Source organism: Ptychodera flava, chromosome 21 (assembly GCF_041260155.1).
Source record: "Ptychodera flava strain L36383 chromosome 21, AS_Pfla_20210202, whole genome shotgun sequence".
In the NCBI taxonomy this organism is placed as follows: domain Eukaryota; kingdom Metazoa; phylum Hemichordata; class Enteropneusta; family Ptychoderidae; genus Ptychodera; species Ptychodera flava.
The window spans coordinates 210,385-226,736 of NC_091948.1; the positions used below are offsets into that span (position 1 = coordinate 210,385).

General features: G+C 36.9%; 1 protein-coding gene across 7 annotated transcripts in view; it reads left to right on the forward strand.

Moving 5' to 3' along the window:
• Window positions 1-1,758: 1,758 nt before the first annotated feature.
• LOC139121017 (3-hydroxy-3-methylglutaryl-coenzyme A reductase-like) overlaps window positions 1,759-16,352 on the forward strand; it is a 99,364-nt gene continuing 84,770 nt past the window's right edge. For 2 of the 7 annotated variants that reach the window (XR_011549201.1, XM_070685590.1), the window contains exon 1: window positions 1,759-1,957. Coding sequence is in view for 3 of the 7 variants with exons in the window: in XM_070685590.1 (XP_070541691.1) it covers window positions 1,824-1,957 (134 nt within the window). In the remaining 4 variants the exon portion in view is untranslated. Of the gene's footprint in view, window positions 1,958-8,385; window positions 8,573-13,471; window positions 13,622-16,352 lie in introns of those variants that run through there. The other 5 variants (XM_070685592.1, XM_070685591.1, XR_011549204.1 and 2 more) reach the window with 4 other exon arrangements.

A 16,352-nucleotide genomic window follows, 5' to 3' on the forward strand; every position in this document is an offset into this window, starting at 1 on the left:
CGTTACCGATGTCGCCTACGTCACTTTAATGTGATTACTGTTAATGACGCAATGATTTGATATGCCGTATTTCGCGATAGGGCTATCTGCCAATGACAGGAAATTTTGTTTTTGTTTTGTTTTGTTTCTTCCACAGTAATTATGTTGAAAAGTGCTCATCGGAACAATGGTGCTAATTATAAACAGTTGGCACTTCTTCCATCCATGGTCACCACGTAAGTTTATTGACAAGAGAAATGACCATACTACATGAAGAGTACTGGGTTTCATTGACATGTGTCGATCTCTCAGTTAAAACCCATATAGCTGTTACTTTTGGTGCGATTTTTTTTTATTCTTTCTATTTGTACAACGCAGTATATTATTCTGCCACCAAAGTATTCAGCTTACAACACAGTTTTAATATGTGAAATGTAACATACTGTTGTTAGAAATGAATAAGCCTTGACTAGAATGCACTTGTCAGCTATAACATTACATAGTGTAAATAATCCATTAACGTTGTATTGAAAAGAATAATCTTTTGTATTTCAATAACTTCGAGGGTGGGGACGTAAAAGATGTATACTTGGTACATAGGAAAAAATAACGAAAATGTCAATACAAGTTACAGCTTTTGTACTGTCACATAACACGACGCAGTTGATTGTCATCCAGACTGTTCAATCGCAGTTGAGTGTATAGACATCCAGACTATTCAATCGCAGTTGAGTGTATAGACATCCAGACTATTCAATCGCATTGAGTGTATAGACATCCCGGTCTATTCAATAAAGCTGCTCGCAAAAATGCCAAATTTACATTCCGAGGGACACTCATTGGATTTGTTAAGTCGTAGGCTTTTGTTCGGAGCCTGTCGTTCACTGAATTAAATTGTTGGCGCCATATATTCCGAGTATTCAATGTGGCTTGTTTATCCAGTGACAAATATTCCTGAAGTATTAACTGAAATGAAAATTGACTGTTAATGATAAAAATAGTTTCAGGCAGTTAATCTGATTAAACTAAATAAAACTTAATGATAAGCTCTATGTTTGACGTATTTACGTTTTGGAGTTTCGAATTGACGTCAAACTGGGCACACAAAACATGAACCACACTTACCTCAAAAAGGTATAGTAAAAAAGAACGATCTACAGTCGAACGGAATTGATTATTTTTCTTCAAAGTGGCCTGAAAATGGTATGATACTCGCATCTCTGTCGCTTTTGCTAAATGACTTAGTGTTTATGTAAAAAGTGCCACATTCGGAGATAACTTTCGTATCGAAACATGCGATGGTAATAATATAAATTGTTTATCTCTCTGAGAGAGTTGATTGTATGATCTATATATTGTATGATCTATACCTATATCTATGTGAAGTCAAAAAACATATTTGTTGCCGTGGTTACCGGCGTTATTGTTGGCGTTTTTCCATCACGGTTACTCTACCCCAAAGTAGAGTAACCGTGTTTCATGGTCATTGTTATCATTTAACTGTGTTGTTTATCTTTTCGTCTAATTTGATCATTTGTTGACAGTTTTCTTTTGTGATATTATTGGGTCTGTTCATCCCACCGTGTGCTGGATATAGGTACAAATCACGCGACAGCACTTTCCGTGTGTGCTATTTCAATTTGTTCTCTTGTTAATCTACGTAATCCACCGAACGCTTATCTCTGATGCAACGTACTTTCGGGGTGTCTCACGTGCAAATTGATTTGCTATCATTCTCAAGTCCGTTAAATATCTTGTCACAGCGACCAGGCAGATTCATTCATCCGTTCACCATCGTTGAATTAACTGAGACCAGCGATTGAGTCGACAAGCAGAGAACCTTGATGACGTATTCGGAACAGCAACAGCCTGAACAGCACGACGTCAATTCGCTCCTGGTTAGTCTCTTCACAGGCTTGATAAGTTTAACTTATCAATTGTGTGACTTGACGCAAAAGTTGGTATCATTCTGTTACAGGTAAGTTCTTAGAAAGGACACTATATAACTGCAGGAATTAATATACTCCAGGACCTTTGATTTCAGTGCTTGCCCATTGTCACCTGTACCAACAACGGGTGCATGGATAAAATACTTTACAACAGGAATAATTGCTCCTTCGTTTATATTCTACGAATTTTAAATACATTGGAATAACTCTATTAATAGTGCATGTATGTAATACCATACATCATCTTAAAACTGAAATATCTAGTTTACGTTTGTCACGAAAACTAATATATTATTCCAGAGCACCCGACCCAGGTGGAAATATCGTAAATTGCTATGAAAGCTTGTTTTGAAATCGCAATTTACCGTAAGAGAGAGAGAGAGAGAGAGAGAGAGAGAGAGAGAGAGAGAGAGAGAGAGAGAGAGAGAGAGAGAGAGAAGGAGAGAGAGAGAGAGAGAGAGAGAGAGAGAGAGAGAGAGAGAGAGAGAGAGAGAGAGAGAGAGAGAGAGTTTGTCGCGGTGAAAATCGTTTTTGGTGACCAGATTGCCGATTCTAGAACCCTGTGGAATCATATAGTTTCAATCTCAAGGCACAGTTTTACAATGGGGTCATGGTATGTAACCATCTAAATCAACTATCTGATGAACACGTACATTACGTGTCCTACGGGTCAAAGTATCTCTTAGTAAAACCACACCAATCACACGAGGTCGTTATCTGGACTTGTATGTTGACCAAACGTTAAAAGTGCACATCCGCGTCGCGTGACAAATCACAGGGCTATATATGTTGAATGATCGTTAGGCCTATTTGCTGAAGAGACTCTCTCGTAAAGGAACTGAAATTTAACCCTGAAAAAAACAAAAAGTAATGTGCCATCATTACTTAGGTTGAACGTGAATCTCAAATTTGTAGCTTTAACGCAGCGTTTGTGTTATAAAAAGCAATTGACTGGCTCGTCCATATTACTATCCTGGGAGGTCCAAACATGTGCATCTCGAGAGGACAATATAAATCGTTCTCGAGATATTTGTAGACCTAGTGGTTCGTAATGGCCCACACGATTATTCAGGTGAATAATCCTACTTCAGATCGCTTGCACAGTATATTGTCCAAACTCGTACATCATTCACAGAAAATAACAAAACACAAGACATCAGCGAGTTTTTGTCCTTCTACCATTGCCACAGTATTTTCATTCATATTTAGGTTTATTTGAGAAAAAGGTACAAAACGGAAAGCAACATTCAAAGGTTTCAACACGTAGCTGTACTTCGAGGAAAACCATTAGAAAGGCGAAGTGCGAGTTAAATTTAATAATAGCATAGGGTAGATTACAAAGGTAGGCCTAATTACGGGTGTTTTTGTTAGCTTGTAATGTTTTAAAAAATTCAAGAGAGGTATCACAGTGTAGTGTTTACTGCTGACAGTAGTCGAATTCAACTGTGTTGATCTTCTGAAATTCGAAAAGAAATTAAAACTTTTTCTGGCAAACATGATTATTTGTAGATCTATTATTGATGTCATTCTAACATGTTAAACTCTAACCTGTACATGAACAAAAGCGCGTTTGGTTAATTTTGAAGTATGGTTATTTGTTGGCTCTCAGTATAAGGAGTTTGTTGGCTCTCAGTATAAGGGGATCTTAAAAAGCTTATACAACAATTGTCCGGTTTTGTCAAGATTCAGTTTTTCATAATCAATCGCCCGTCACCTCAGTCTCGGAGATAAATATCTCGTGGCACGTGCACAATCACTTTTGCAATCTACAAGAAGTTGTCTCCATGCCACTATAGTAGATTGTCTTCGTCTTGACGTCATCACTATGTTCCAGCAGATTTCGTCCAGGTTTTGAATCACGTGCAAGGATTTAACTACAGTGTTTTTGTCTAGCATATAACCTGTCGTTTCAATGACATACACACGGCGAATATTGACTCGCTCGTCCCGTCCCATAGGATTATGCTGAGAATTGCTCCGAAAGCCAACTTTCGGTATTTTATCTGAATGTTGTTTTTTTTCAGTCAAAAGAAATCAAGTTCGACGGGTTTAGTCATATCGCTTTAGTTTCAGAGAAAATCCATTATATGTTTGTGCTCATAGGAAAATATTTGTGAAAAATATTGACTTGATCCCTCCTCCCATTTTCAGGTATCCGCTAAACCCATGATCCCCTTGCCTTACTTCTACTAGCTTAGTGGTGTACAATACATGTTGTAGTAGGAATTATGCTTATGATCAAAGATACCCTAAAATTCCACTATAGGCAGAAGTCAAATTATTTTCCTATTAGGGGCACAGAGGTCGAGAAGAATTGCTATGCGTTGCCATCGTGTGCACTGACATGCCAAAGATGTGCATGGGTTTACACCACATGAGCGTACAGCCGCGATACATTACATATAGTTTACGGAGTTTTCTGCCTCTGCAAGACTGAAAACTTTGAGACTTGACCAGGATTTGGTCCAAAACTATAGTAAAAGAGTAGATCGACATCAACTGCATTTTACTATTCAATATTGTACTGTTGCTCGAATTTGCCGTTTCCATCTCATTGGATTCGTCTTCTCTTCGAAATCCGTACAACTCAAAGGTTACTAGTATTTACACCATGCAGAAGCCTAGTCTGCCAAAGTTAAGACGAAGAAACTTATGAAATAAATGATTTTCATCTTTGTTCCACTTCGAGGTGTATAGCAGATAATCAGACACAAGCTTAAGTTCGTAACTTTATCAGGTTGTTGATAGCAGATCTGTTCCGGGCTCTGTTATGAAACTTTCATCACGAGCGGAAAACAAGGTTTGAGAATATCCAACAATTATCGTACAAGATTTCATACAAAGTTACTTGTTGACTAGCTCTGCATGGCAGGGCTCTGTTTTACCGGCTATAGGCCTCCCACCACAGGCCTACTAGTATATAGCCAGTAACACACTGCACACAGCCCTGCCATGCGGTGCTACTTGTTGGCTGCCTACGCGACCCATAGACGTGGACATGTAAACGTATGTATACAACGTCACGGTATACCCACGTCCATGGGCTGCGTAACGCGCAGAGCGGAATTGCAGCCAACGATTATACAGAATTTTTTTAGATTATCCCCAAATTTCATTATTATATATATATTATATACTTATATAACACAGACAGATATATATATATATATATATATATATATATATATAATATATATATATATATATATATATATATATAATATATATATATATATATATATATATATAATATATATGGCCTATATATAGGCACAGAGAAACATGGACAGAATGGCAACACTTGCATGCCTTTTGTTCCATGGTCGTCTCGGTAGACTATTGGCTTTTCATATTAAAATGAGCTTCAAAGGTGTTAAACTTTTTGGAGGCTTTGTTTGTGGTTGATAATTACACGAGATTATGCGAAAAATACGACGAGATGGCATCGTACTGCCAGTCGCGTAGCAACCATAGTTACTTTGTGAGCTCTCAGGCCAGAAACACTGCTTCACGCCAATCAAAACATAACACGCCAGCAGTTTCATAAACATGCCCTTCCTTGACGCACGTGTCAAAGACGGTATGACTTACCGTAAACCATTAAGTAAAACCAGACAGTATCGATAAAAGACTTTCAAATTTGGTTCAAACACACTCATTATATATTCATAAAAATATGAGAGGAATTTTTAAAACGGTAAAACTCATTTTCCTGAAGCTCAAAACACTCCCGTTTTCGCCAGCACGTCAATTCTGCTCAGCACCACACGACAACAACAACACAAACTTTGCCGAACATACTTTTGGCGAAAACCCGAAAATTACCGAAGGATTCATGGTCGGCTCTCTTCGGAAAAGAGAGGCGAGAGCAACCTGAGGTGAGGCGAACATGGATGGGTTACGTAACCGCTTCACGCCTTAAACAATACCCGTTGCCACTCTCTCTCTCTCTCTCTCTCTCTCTCTCTCTCTCTCTCTCTCTCTCTCTCTCTCTCTCTCTCTCTCTTCTCTAAATATATATATATATATATATATATATATATATATATATATATATATATATATATATATATATATATCAAAAACTTAACATCTTAACATAGTTATTGGTTTTTTCTGTTAATTCTGTTTCCTCTTTGTTGTCCTAGTTCTTGACTTTGTTCACCCTTGAGGGAATAACGTCAATAAAGTTATCATTTTTTACGATTATAGGGCCGGCCGAAAATTCAAATCGACCGAGCGAGGCCAAGCCCTTATCCTAGTTGCTACTGTAGGCCTAAGGGACTGGTCAGTTTCTTCGGCCTGGGGGGCCGGTGGATTCATGGGGGAGGGGGGTCACCATGTTTTTGAAATGCCCAATAGGGGGGGGGGTCAGTGTGTTTTTGAATTTAGACACAGGCTCATCATTGCCTAAAATGCATCGTGTCAGCCACAAATTTCATCCAGTTGAATTTTTCGGCGCGCCCTTCGGGCGCGTAACTTTAATAATCAGACATATTTTTCAGCACGCCCAACTTTAACATATCAGGCATACATATATCAGAGATATATGTATGTTCAATATTTTTCAACGTGCTCTTCAAGCGCATTACTTTAATATATCAGACATTTTTCAGCACACCCTTCCTGTCCATTACTTCAATATACAAGACATATATATCAGAGATATCAGGATGTTTCATATTTTTCTCCGCGCCCTTCGGGCGCCATACTTTAATAAATCAGAGATATATGCCAGAGATATCTTGATGTTTGCTAAGTGAAAGTGTACTATTATGAAATCTGCATTTCATATGAAAAGCATGACAAATTCCTGATACTTTTCTGTTCTCTCTATGAGAATTCAGTATGAGAAAGCAACATGCACAAATATCAATGTTACAAAAAAAGGTCATCTCAGACTCTGCACACATCAGATTTGGCTAAAATACCTCTCTATTGTTCCTCGGGAGGTTTAATTGGATGGCTGGCAAGTCTTAACACCCATCAAAGTTTTTGATTGACTGCTTTTTCCTGTTTGATATTAATGATTGACATCCATTTCTGTACAACAGTTCAGGACATCTGGTTAAGCATAGAAAGTGTGAAATACATTCACAGCTCATTCAAAATGTACTGTATTCAAACTTTAAGATTGACACTTTGAAATTCCTATCTTACAACTGACATGCCAACAAATTCATTAAAACACAGAATGACTTAAAATATAAATGTATGTAAAATATAACATATATATTTAAATATATATATATATATATATATATACATATATATATATATATATATATATATATATATATATATATTACAGTATTATATTATTACATATTACAGTTGTCGCGTGCGGGGGGTCACCCTGTTTTCAAAATTTGGAATAGGGGGTCACCCTGTTTTCAAAATTTGGAATAGGGGGGGGGTCAGCCACTTTTTGACGTCGGCAAAAAATAATCCACCGGCCCCCCACGCCGAAGAAACTGACCAGTCCCTAAGCTTATAAGCTTAACCGTGTAAAATACAGGCGAGAATCTTAGCGGATCGATTCTTGTCAAGGGAAAAACTAGTTACTACACCACATATACTGCATGAAATAGACGTGGTTCAAGTCGGTGAATTTAAAAAATAATAAAATCATTTAGGTCTACAACAGTTTTTCTTATGTCTCTTACATGGTGCATGGTGCTAGAAACTGTTTCTGGCTCCATGCATGGACCACGGCGTACGTCCATGATCATATAGACCTTTTTTGAAATTTGGCAGCAGGTCAGGTTTTCCCATCTTCGCTTGCCAAGGTCTCTTGTCCGGGCAGCTGGATGCTTCCGAAAACAGACATTGGATGGCTAGGGTACCTGCGCCCTGCTCCATTCGGCGTGTACAGATTGTTTGTCTGGTGGTTCCATTTTGTTATTTATTTGATATTCGGAGTGACATTGTCTTCATGTGATTATTGTGTTTTCTTTTGAGGGCCACAATGGAAATAAGTTTTTAACTTTTTGTGCAATCCTCGGCAAGTAATATTCAGTGGCGTTTCTTTTAATTGTAACATTTTAATTGTGCTTGGTGTTATTTTATTTGTATTTCTGTGTATTTACTTTAACATTTTGTATTTTATCGTTTTCCTGAATATTTGCCTAATAAAATCAAATCAAATCAAATCAAGACACCTACTTACAGTGGGAAGTAACGGGCGGACGGTGGCGCATCGAATGCGTTACCTTTGAGTCTGCGCAGTAGTGATTTAGTTTCTGTCAATGTCTAACACTGACCGTGTTTCTGTTGGGTGAAACTCCCGTGTATCACGTTTTCCGCGCTACTCCGGTAAAATTCCCATTTACCGGGTTCATCTCAATCGTCGTGTTCACCCGTGATCCTGCCGTGTCCGAAATCTACTCCCTAGTAACAGCAGTGTCATACTTTAATCTTAATCAAGCTAGAGGGCTCTTTGACGCATGAGTCATAGGTCATGGTTAACAAATGACGTAAACGAACAGCCATGTTGATTCTGTCCGCAGATGATGATTACGTTTCGGCAAAATGTTACTATTAACGTAAACTCAAGAAGAACACCACCATTGAAAGAAGTTTTTTCATCGCGTCCCAGTTGTCAGCACCCACTTGAAATTGCAGTTTGTTAATTGTACAGAAAGGTAGGAGGTTAGAGCACACCTTCAATACGAACGGAACTGTCTAGAATGTTGGTTCAAGTTCAACCGTTCATAGTCTCTCTGACTCAGTCAGCACCGGTCATACAGGCTACAGCGTGTAATACTCAAATTTGTTAAAGTTTCAAGACGTAATGTACAAGTCAGTATTGATCTCTCCCTAAATCATTTCGGAAATGTGTACAATACGATCAAAGATCTGTTTCGTTTATTTTCTCTGTTGACGAAAACCGTTGACCAAGTAGTACTGTACACTGCACCATGGAGGTTTGTACAGAGACCTTCATGAGTCGAGTACTGTAAGTACTGACCTCCGGCTCAGGACACAATCAGTGCACGTAGCCTAGTCATACCGTACTATACGAAGCGTACGGTCGAAGTATCGCAGATACTAGAAAAAAGTCTATGGTGATTAATTATCCGATCGCATTTTGATATTCACATTCAGTTTTAAAACTTTCACACAAAGAGCATTTATCAAATATACTTTATCTGCAATTTGAATACGATTTCATTATACCAGTACATGTGTACATGTATACAAGTATTTACAAATGTATATTTAAAAGAGTAGCCCTGCTTACAATGCTGTGTGTTCCTGGTGTTACACGGCCTCACGACACACAGGAACACACAGCAGCTATTAAAAGAGTAGATGGTGTTGTCAAATGTAAGACTAGAGCCACTTTGACTGACATTCTTCAACATGCGTGTGTAATTTTTAGTGCAAGATGACCAAATTCTGTATTTTTGTGGGAAACGACCCTGTGAGTGAATTTTTGTGACTTTGCCCAGCCCACCACCACTCTACTCGGAACACAATTAACTAATTGAAGTGCTGAGACTATTTTTTACAAGTCCGTGTGCAGAGATTGCATAAACATGTACACGAAGCATGAAAACAAACTATGTAAATATGCAAACCCATGTGGTTTCATCAATTTTTATCAGCAAAAGCTTGGACAACCACAGCTTCTGTTGGACTAAATGAGCTACCTGCTGCAATGTACCACCACATGCCCATTATATAGTTTTCCGATTGTTTTGAGGAGGGGCTCAGTGGTCTACTAGGGTGTACAAGTATATTGCCATCAGTTCACAAATTAACAATTTATCAGTGTTATTTGATGAGAGGAACAACGAAATGAAGAAGTTAAAAACAATGATATTACTGATGACATTATACAACTTAGAGCTCAGCCAATCCTCATCTTGCCAATTTGAATCTTTTTTGTCACCAGTCTCTGCCTGAAACACATCCAAATATGCTACGAATTCAAATCAAAATGAGTAATTTATGCAAAAGTATGTTTGATTTTGTCAAAAGTAGACGTTCATCCAATGACCAGTGATTGGCAACATCAGTATAGATGACACATTAGTAGTTTTGAGTTTAGTTTGTGACATACTGTTGGTACGGCAAGTTTATATGGTAGTGGTTGAATATCCAACCAACTTTAACCATAGACCCTAAAAACGGAGCTTGAACATGCCACATATGCAATGCAATCTCTAAAGAGAAAGAGGTTTAAATTTATGAATGTGTATTGTGGCCTCTGAAAGTTATGTAAAGGAAGTATTTTCATCACACAGTGTGGTAAGTCATGCATCATACTCATCAACAGTGAATAGGATTCATCTGAGAAGATTGCCTATTCTGTGATTTCATGATCAGTGTTTAAGAGTAGAAGCACTTGTGAGCACCCAATGATGGCATTGTAATATTGTAATAGAAACATTTACATGTAGATGTGCTGTGATAGACCCACATTAGACTGTTGGCAATCTCTCCTGCTTTCTATGCCTTAAATACCTGTGTAGCCAGTATGGCAAGTACTATGGAATAGATGCGAACTTATACTTTCCCTGCAACCAAGAGCCTTCACCTTAGAGCAAGTGTCAAAGGCACAAAGCTTTTGCTCTTGTCTGGTGAAAGTTTGGAGCAACACTGTCTTGCAAAAGGCTACAACAACACAAGTGGTTGTTGAGAGTCTAACTGAAATTTGAATTTTGCAAACATATTTCTTTTGTAACGTTTTATGAATCACCGATCAAAGAGATGTTATTCTCTATCAAACGATTGTCTACCTGAAAGTGTAACTTGATTAGGGTATAGTATGTAGGGATTCAAAATGATTACTAAAGTTTAACTCACACATGTATAAATGAAGGTTTATAGACTTATTTAGCATTGAAATGTCATAGATTTACAAATAGTTGCAGACAATTCTGAATCCATGCATGACAGTTTGTGCTGTTTGGCACTGTTGTCACCCATGTTTCACTGCAGATCAAATAATGTAGAAGCACCATTATTTACAGATATACAGTAGTAGTTGACATAAGTGTGTACTGTGATGTGTCATTGTACATACTTGTAGTGCAGTATTGACAGTCTCATCATTGATATACGCTTACTGTAAACTGTTACACTGTATATGATACAATTCTATCAGTTTTCTTCCAGACTTTCATTTATTAATTGTAACGTGTATTTTGGAGTTTGAATGTTTTTTTTTTGTCAAGATGCAGACATTGCAGTGAAGATAGCTGTCATCATGTTAAACATTAGAAATGGATTTGTTGCAGTTCTACTGTATAGTCTGAAATTCACAAGTTTCTTTTCTGTTTCAGTTAAGTATCACTTGATTGCAAAGGAAATCTAACCTGCAGTCTACAAACTCCTGCATGTTGAAAATACCAAAATTACAAATATTAGAATATATGCCAGGAAGTACTAATCGTCCTCATTGCCTTGTTCCAAGTGCCGTGCTGGATACATGTTAGCTTTGCTGGGTTGTTTGATAATTGCTAATGTATTAAAGAAACATAAGCTGTGACTTGTCGCAAGTTTTTCTGTATTCTGCTTCTGTATATCAACTACCGTATCTGACCCTAATCCGTTTGTTATGCTGAAATTTCGAGTATTCTTTTTCAAACACAGCTTGTATGTGTGTAGTGATCATTGTTTATTGTTTACAAATGAATTCTAGTCCGGATTTGAATACAATTTTCAACAATAACAACGTAGATTATACTCATATAGGTTGTGTTGATAGGCTAAATAATTGGCATTAAATTACAGTTTAGGTATTCAATGCAGAAAGTGTACGGAAACCACAAAACAAAAGTTCTGAAACAATAGCCAAAAGATACAGCTTATGGAGCTTTAATGATAGGTGTTTACAGATACAAAAGACAAACTATTTTTAGACACTGTTAGATATTTATATGAAACATTTTCTCACATGTTTCCATTGAGAACAGCTGGATGGCTGATATACTTTCATGCTTCCAGTCATGGACATCAAATCCGTGTCAGCCTAGAAAAGAGACAGCATGTCCAGTAACATTTGGTTTAATAGATTCCATGGTCACTTTTTTAATATGATGATGAGGTAAAGCAAAAATGAGATTATTCAGGAGATAGAAACAAATATAATTGGAGACAAAGTATAATGTTGTGGCTTATTCATTTAGCTCTGCTGCGCTTATTGGCTGCACATGTGAGCTGTTGGTTGCTCCCAGGGAGTTGAGTGGTATCATATTTGGTCCAGTGACCAGGGGTAATAATAATTGTAAAGCACCTTGAGCACATGTACTTGTGGATATGTGCGCTTATATAAGAACCCATTACTATTATTATTATTATTCATCTTCTACAGTTATGTTTACTGAGCCATCCTGTGTGCTAACTGGGCTGTCCTTGGTGCTAACTGGGCTGTCCTGTATGTAACTGGGCTGTCCTGGTTGTTGACTGGGCTGTCCTGAGTGCTAACAGGGCTGTCCCGGGTGCTAACAAATCTGTCCTGGGTGCTAACTGAGCTGTCCTGTGGGCTAACTGAGCTGTCCTGGGTGCTAACAAAGCAAGAGGCACACAGTGTCATGTTTTGTCCATGTGCCAGCCATGGGGCATATATGAAGGAAGCTTAGGCAGAAATTTTAGGCATGCAGTGATGGTATATAGATACACATGTCATCACTAGTCCCAATTGTGTCCTAACAGTATTGGTGTGCTGGTCTGCAAAAAGGCTAACCCTTTGATAAGGTGAATCCCAAGTCATTTGCTTTTGGTTTACAGACTACAGAAACCATGCTCCCTAAAAATGACAACCAATGTAAGTATGTTCATACAATTAGTAGGATATTCACGGAGGTTTGAAAAAAATTCTTACTATATATGAGTGCTGGTCTGTGATTTACATATCCTAATTGTATGTGTAGCACATGAATAAGCCAATCATGGTGCAATCCATAACAAGGTACAACTGTAAACCTTTTTCGGATTGGTCTGCTATTCTAGCTGATGCATGAGATTTTAGTGTGATCTTCTATATAATGTAGCAGTGGTTCAAATATAGTGATCAGTTAATGAGAACAGCAAAGAATTAATAAAGGTGAAAACTGCACTATCTCTATCTACATCTGATTTGAATCAGATTGTATTCTGACCAAAAATTAACCAGTGTCCTGATATTTTTTATGGGAGGATGTTGATTATCAAAGATCAATCAATGATTCAATCAATCAAATCAGTTTATAAGTCAATAATTCAATCAATCAAATCAATCAGTTTATCTGTCAATCTATATCTCTTTATATGTCTTTCAATAAGGAAAATTGCACTATTATTTGAAATCTATGATATTGATTTTAATTTTCTTTATGAAAAAACTACAATTATATACCTTTTTGCTTAAATTCAAAAAATTAAAATATTATTTCAAACAAATATGTAAATTTAGAAATTAATAGGAAATAATAACAAAGCATTAAAATTCATGATCTGACATGCCTTGTCATTGTTTGCTATTATCATTTGTTGATTATTCTGAAAATTTTCTTCCGTTCTTTTCACATGTATATATGAGTTACATAATGACATAACTCAAAAAGTTGTGTGACAAACACTCTTTCTCACTGGTGTTCAGGCTAGTTTTGTGTGAGCATGGCAGTTCTAGGTGACGGATACTTCTGTTCTATTAAGGGTTTCATTATGGGCACACTATTGCCCAGTCTGCTGATGTATATCAGGTGAGCTCTTTTGGACGTTGCTACATTTGTCAATACTTGGGAATTCATTTTTTCATCCAGAATTTGAAATAATTTTGCTTTCAAAGGAAGAACAAAGTTTTATGAATGTCTCTTGCTTGCGAAGCTCTCCTGATTTTTTTTTCTCCATTGCCAACAGTTCTGCAAAGTTTGTCACTTGTTAGATTGATGTCTACATTGTTTGTAAATTTTGAATCACAGCAGTGCAAGGGATATACATGTGTGGATAAACCACTCAACAGAATACAAGTTTTGCTCTGATGTGACTCCAAGATCACAGTTGGTCATATCTGCAGTATTGTTGTGAACATGCCAGATTTTGTTTCAATTTAAGATAGATTTGATTTATATACTGGTAAAGCAAGCAAGATCAAAGCCATACCCCTTGGTGGCAAATATTCACCAGACCATAAAAAAATTGCTGAGAAAATATGTCACCTGTACAAGTATGATTTGTGGAGAGAGACATTTGACCTTGTGACAACTCACAAAGAGCTTCAAGTACGCTTCAATAACTTTTATAATTTGAAAATAAACATGCATTTTCATACTTTGTAGTTATTGAATAGATGACATCAAATCACATGAAACCTGTAAAATGGGTAGTTCGCAAGTTCATCAAAATTTGTGTATATTTTGTCAGTCTGGTTAATGGAGAACTGGTAACCCTCTTGGATGAAGAAGGTTTTGTATTGTTTTGAACTGTATTGAGAACATTCCCTGCCAAACCAATGTCAAACCAATGTCGGGTCATTTTAATACCAAATTTAAACATGTTCCACCCTTGTTCCTTTCAAACCTTGAATGAAGACAGTGACTTTCTATAGCATGTCTCAGAGGTCAATGCACAAAATTATAAGAAAATTCTCTTTTGACAAAGAAAAGTTTTCAACATTCAGTAGTTGATGAGTATCTACCTATCCTTGGTACAGAAATTTCAGTGAAAAGAACTAACATATTTTCTGTGTCAAAAGGAGCGTTTTGTCAGTACATACAAGTAACTGTCATATTAAATATTTTCATGCTGTATTATCAATACCATTTAACTATTGATGTATTACTTCTAAAATGTATTACTTCCTATGTGGATTATCTGCTTATCGTTAACTTAGACATAAATTCATTGTTGTGGAAGAATGGTTTGGATATAGTGTTGTTTTTGTTTGTTTATCCTCTTCAAAATATCAAATTTGTAATCCATCAATTCTGTGAACAAAACTCTAAAATATTTCATTACTGTATTTGATCATCACATCTCAAATGCTTACTGCAACACTACAAGGGCCTGACCCATGTTCCTCACTAAGCACAGGATTTGTGTACTTCATACAAAATACATCATAGCTGCATTCAATGATGATCATGACATTTTAAGTGTACACTGTATAGTTGCATGCGCCGTGTTTCTTATATTGGATTCACATGAGTGCATAGTGAGGGCTGCATATCTTCAAAATACCAACTGCTCGTTATGGTGTATATGTAACATGTTCCCCTGCCATAATTAAATGGAAAAAAGTCACATGTTCTATGACAAGTTTTCCATCACATTCTCCCAGTAGTGTTTTTTTTCAATGGATTACTTTCAAACAAAATGGTAAAAAGCATTCTTTTATCAAAATTTTGAAATGCATCCTGCCGGTAAAAGAATTATTCCATATATCCTGAAACAATGAAATATATTTAAGCCTGCCAATTACATATTTTAATTGGAATATGCATTGCTTGTATGTCAATAAGTTAAGCCGTGATGACAGGTTTTTTTTTCCATTCTTCCACTATTGTCTCTTCACTTTGTATTAATGCTAGATTACATGAGCAGTGATTGTCATTATCATTGACAATGTTATACACAGGAAACACTACTATTGTTTCATTCATGTATTGTATTTAAAGGACTCACACTTCTTTTAGATCAAGCATTGTTATTTTCTGGCGATTGGCATTATCATGGTTATGAACATATGGCATATCGTTCTGTTTCTCAGTGTGTCTCACAATTTGCCATTCCCAACAAACTCCATGGATCTTTTTAGGGTCTATACAGAAATCATGAAGCTAGAAGGGGATTTACTCCTGGTAATACTGTCGCAGTATCAAGACAACCTCACCCTGACTCAAGACATTCTCATGTTTCCTAGTTTTATGCTCTTTCTCACTGTGACTATGAAGATAAGAGCTTAACCCCTCCAAGCCTAACAGCCGTTTCCCGATGGTTGCATAACCCACCCCAGTCCTAAATTCAGCACAACATATAACACTGTTCCTGTCACTCACCTCTGAAGTCCAACAATACTATCCACTACATCATATACATATAAGACCCATTTTACAATTATTCCTCTACTGTGCATTTCATTTCAACTTTTTGTGTGAATTGATTGCTGTTCCATTTTTAATATGCTTGCTGTTCCATTTTTAATATGCTGCCCTATGATCTCCAATAAATGCATGTCAGACCATAAACCCAAATAATTAAGGTCTAGAGTCAAGGATACAAACTGTCTTTTTGTAGTGTATTGCCTTATATAATTCACTAGACCAAATCAAGACCCAGATTCATGAACCCTAAAAAGTTTCAGTGTAATATCATGCCTCCCCTGTTTTGTAGTAATCGGGTCATCAGCCCTGAAAACTCAACACATAGGCAATGCACAAATCTTAAATGTTGAATAACCCAACCACTCAGATCATAGTTACAGGAAGACTACAT